The sequence below is a fragment of the Phyllopteryx taeniolatus genome, chromosome 4 (assembly GCF_024500385.1).
Source record: "Phyllopteryx taeniolatus isolate TA_2022b chromosome 4, UOR_Ptae_1.2, whole genome shotgun sequence".
NCBI lineage: Eukaryota > Metazoa > Chordata > Actinopteri > Syngnathiformes > Syngnathidae > Phyllopteryx > Phyllopteryx taeniolatus.
Genome location: NC_084505.1, coordinates 26679324 through 26683474, shown reverse-complemented (window position 1 = coordinate 26683474; position 4151 = coordinate 26679324). Strand labels below are relative to the sequence as shown.

The window sequence follows — 4151 nt, the reverse complement described above, 5'->3', positions numbered from 1 at the left end:
GACCTCGCCTGGAAGGAAGGACACCCGCACGGCGAGCCTTTGAGTCAGTGGGGCGCGTGGTCTCGAGGACAGAGCACCGCCTCCCTCTGCCGCCGCTCCTCTTCCAGATGAGCGCTCAACTTCCTGTTCTCCTCCAGACGCCGCACGTTCTCCTTCTTCCGCTCCACGCGCTCCAAATCTCTCAGGACGCCTTCGTGGAGACGCTGCGTGCACACACATAGCCGGCCGCAACCAGTCAAAATGAGTCAAAACCATCTATCCGTTCTCTATGCCACAGATGCTTATTGGGCTCAAGGTTGCGCTGGAGTCCTTCCCAGCTGATCACAGACAACCGGTCACAACTGGTCATAACCTGGAAAAGCCAGTTAAAACTAGACTTACCACCAATCTGATCTGCTAGATTGGTTCGGTAAATATTTTGCATTTTATGTAGGGATGTCCTGATCCAACATTTTCACTTCCGATCCAATACTGATATTGTAGCCTTGAGTTTTGGCCGATGCCCATATCGGTCTGATCCGATATCAGCAATAATCATATATACTTTACTTATTTTGAAGCATGGAATGTTAGAAAAGGCTTGATCAAGTGATATTACACAGAGAGCAAAAAAATCATCATCAAAATCAACAGTAGGTATGAGGAAAAACTGACCCAATTTAATAGGTTACACCTGTAGGGAATGTTGCTTGATAAGTCACACACTTAGGAAAGAAGGCACGTTGATCCCACAACAAAATCAAACAAAATCAGCTCATGATTATAAATGAGATTGGCTAATGTATTTTGAAGGGTGAATTTATGGCAACGGCAGAAACAACTCGGAAAAAAAACTTCTCCGACACATAAGTCGACATTCACATCGGTGAGGACGGTGGTTTTGGAAGCGCCACAACAAATAGGAAACTGAGCGAGTGGCAGGATGTCACCGCTGCTGCAGTTAACGGAATGAGTTCAACAGGGAGGACTGCAAGGGGGGGGAGACAAAAAAAAAAGAAAGAAAAAAAGGTCCCACTTAAAGGTCACGTATTTTACCAAACCAACTTTTTCTAGTATTTGGGATGTAATATTGTCTCTATGGTGCCTCAGTAAACATCCATCCATTTTCTGAACTGCTTCTTCTCACGCTGGTCGCGGGCACGCTGGAGTCTATCCCAGCCACCCTCGGGCGAGAGGGGCGAGTACACCCTGAACTGGTCGCCAGCCAATCGCAGGGCACACACAACCATTCGCACTTACATTCATACCTACAGGCAATTTAGAGTCTTCAACCAACCTACCATGCATGTTTTTGGGTTGTGGGAGGAAACCGGAGTATCCGGAGAAAACCCACGCAAGCACAGGGATAACATGCAAACTCCACACAGGCGAGGCAGGCATTTGAACCCTGGTCCTCAGAACTGTGAGGCAGATGTGCTAACCAGTCGTCCACTGTGCCGCCCAAAAACAAACAAACAAATAAAAATATAATAACAATAAACAAGCATGTAAAATAAATGCAAAAAAAAAAGTAATTTTAAAATAAGTAATAAAGCAAATAACATTTGACGACAGCTTGTGCATGTCGTTTTACTAGAAAAATGCCAAACAACCTCCGTTCAACCCTTACTAACCCGACATCGACCTGTATCTATTTTTTTTAAAAAACGTTTTATTTAGAAACGCGAAACATACAAATTCAATCGCCAGGGGGTGAAATTCAAACAAAAGCAAACATTCAGAGTCTCATTACGGAAATAAATTCTATAGAGCACATAACTCTAAAGTGTTATTATGTACTTAAACATTCGTGGAGTGCCTAATGGACCAAATATATTGCTTGAACTCATTTTCAAAAATGCTAAACAGTGGTTTTTGATTAGTATACCGACATTTATGAATATGCCTTTTAGTCAAAAGTATAATGAGATTAATAATATATTTAAACAAATGTTCACAGGTGCATAGTTAGTGAAGCCAAACAACATAAATTCAAAGCAAAGAGAAAGATTTGGTTCTATACAGAGTAAAATTAAATTATAACTATCTTTCCATAAGTGGGTAATTCCAAAATAAAATATTATCAATGGATCCTTCACAACAAAAGCAATTAGTATCAATGTCTTTTATGAACCATTGCAGAAACAAATTAGACGGGTAAAACCTATGAAATATTTTAAAGGATGAGTCTTTCATTTTACTGTTCATCAAATATTTTGCAGATAAATTCCAAACTCGACCTAGAACTAACCTCCTTGCTAAACAGCTAGCCTAGCTCGCCATTAGCCGCCCGAAGCTAAGTGCGGTCTTTGTACGCCCCGTTCGTCCTCCTGGTTCTGCTCGGTCGGGCTCACCTGTCTGTCCCAGGCCTGCCTGAGGTGTACCGCAGTCACGGTGCTCACAGTCAGAAGCACAGAAAGTCCCAGAACCGCTTTAGAGGTCCGAGACATAACGTTAGAATTCTTCTTCTTCTTCGTCGTCTTCTACTTCCGCTTCTTCTTCTTGTGTTGTTTTATGGCAGTTGGCAACAAAGGTTTATGTGCATTACCGCCGCCTACTGTTCCTCCTAACTTATTAGCCCAAATAAATCCATCCATCCATCCATCCATTTACTGTACCGCTTCTCCTCACTAGGGTCGCGGGCATGCTGGAGCCTATCCCAGCTATCTTCGGGCGAGAGGCGGGGTACACCCCGAACTGGTCCTCAGCCAATCGCAGGATCGCAGGGCACAGAGGCGGTGCTGGGATTTGAATGCGGGTCCTCAGAACTGTGATGGAAAAGTCCCAAAAAATAAAATATTGTACCGGCATTATCAGATAACTAGCAACCCTTTACTGCTCAGTGACTGTTTTTGTTGTTGTTGTTGTCAATGTCTTTCTGTGTTTGCATGTTCTCCTTTCCGAGCTCATTTTCTCCTGCTCTTCCTATCCATTTCTTGTTAAACTATTATCCACCCATCGATCTTACTTCTTGACGAGTACTACTCGTCTTTCCCTGAAGTTCATCCCTAACCTCCTCCCATTTCAAACCTTCCATGCCTAGGTGATGTACTGCTGCTATGACTATAACACAAATTCTTTCTGTTTTCGATTATATATCAGCTGTTGCATTAATTACTCCCTCCACAAAAGTCCCTTTTTGTACCCACACTGCTTCACCTAACTTTCCTTTTTCTGCTACTTTCTTCTTATTGCCTCCTGCGCTCTCATTGCCCTCCTCTCTTCCTACCACCTTTATCGCTCCCGCATAAGAATTAACTCACTGTACTGCTTTTTGTCATCTTTCAATATGCTGCACTATGATCCCGTCCACAATTACAACACTTTATTCTCACCCCTTTCCACACTTCCCATGTTCATCTTCTTATGACACCCGCTAGTCACATGACCAAACCCCTGACATTTGAAACATCTCAGGGGTTTTTCAATAAATTCCTTCACTTTGAATCTCATACGTCCAACATTTACCTCCTCTGGCAGTTCCTTTTCATCAAATTCTATCACTACTGAGTTTGTCTCCACTTTCTCGACTCCTCTATTCATTCGTGTTGCATTTTGAGCGAACTATTTCTCACTTTTATATTATCTATCAGCTGTTTCATTTTCATCACCCCTTTACATCCATTTCCTCTTTGTGCTCCCATTCTAACTATTTGGCTCAGTTTAACATTGCCAACATATTTCATTTGTTCTATCTTTTCCACACCCCAGCAACAAGTTCCCATTACCTAATATATTTCCATATTTCACCTCTGCCACTTGCCGCCTAATCATTTTTGTTCACTTCCATGGATCCATTCCTTTAATCCCGCCCTCGCTGTCAAACCTCACCACTACCTTCCCAATTCCTTATGCCTCCATCAGACTACAAGACAAATGTGGTCTTTTACGATGGCACTATGTCAGACTACTGCCATCAAATCTTTCCGTGTCTCGGTCGGTGAAAACACTACATGACATGTATTCCGATATCACCGTATCGGGCTTCATCTTGTCAATGAAACACTATCGGGGAAGCGTGACCGGAAAACGTTTCACCTTTCCCCGCAGCCGGATACAACCGTTATCATGGCGACAACAAGTTGTTGTTAAATAATGGATCGCTGCGGCAATGTCGGGAAAAAAAAAACAAAACGAGGAACAAAACATGCGGTGTCACCGGCAGCTCGGGA

General features: G+C 43.0%; 1 protein-coding gene across 1 annotated transcript; it reads right to left on the bottom strand.

The window, feature by feature from the left end:
• Window positions 1-44: 44 nt before the first annotated feature.
• Window positions 45-2542, bottom strand: LOC133476966 (protein PET117 homolog, mitochondrial). The gene is made up of 2 exons (XM_061771067.1): window positions 2334-2542; window positions 45-203 (listed from the first exon to the last, which is right to left on the bottom strand). The coding sequence occupies exons 1-2, from the start codon at window positions 2427-2429 to the stop codon at window positions 45-47; spliced, it is 255 nt and encodes an 84-aa protein (XP_061627051.1). The 5' UTR covers window positions 2430-2542.
• Between the last annotated feature and the right edge of the window lie 1609 nt (window positions 2543-4151).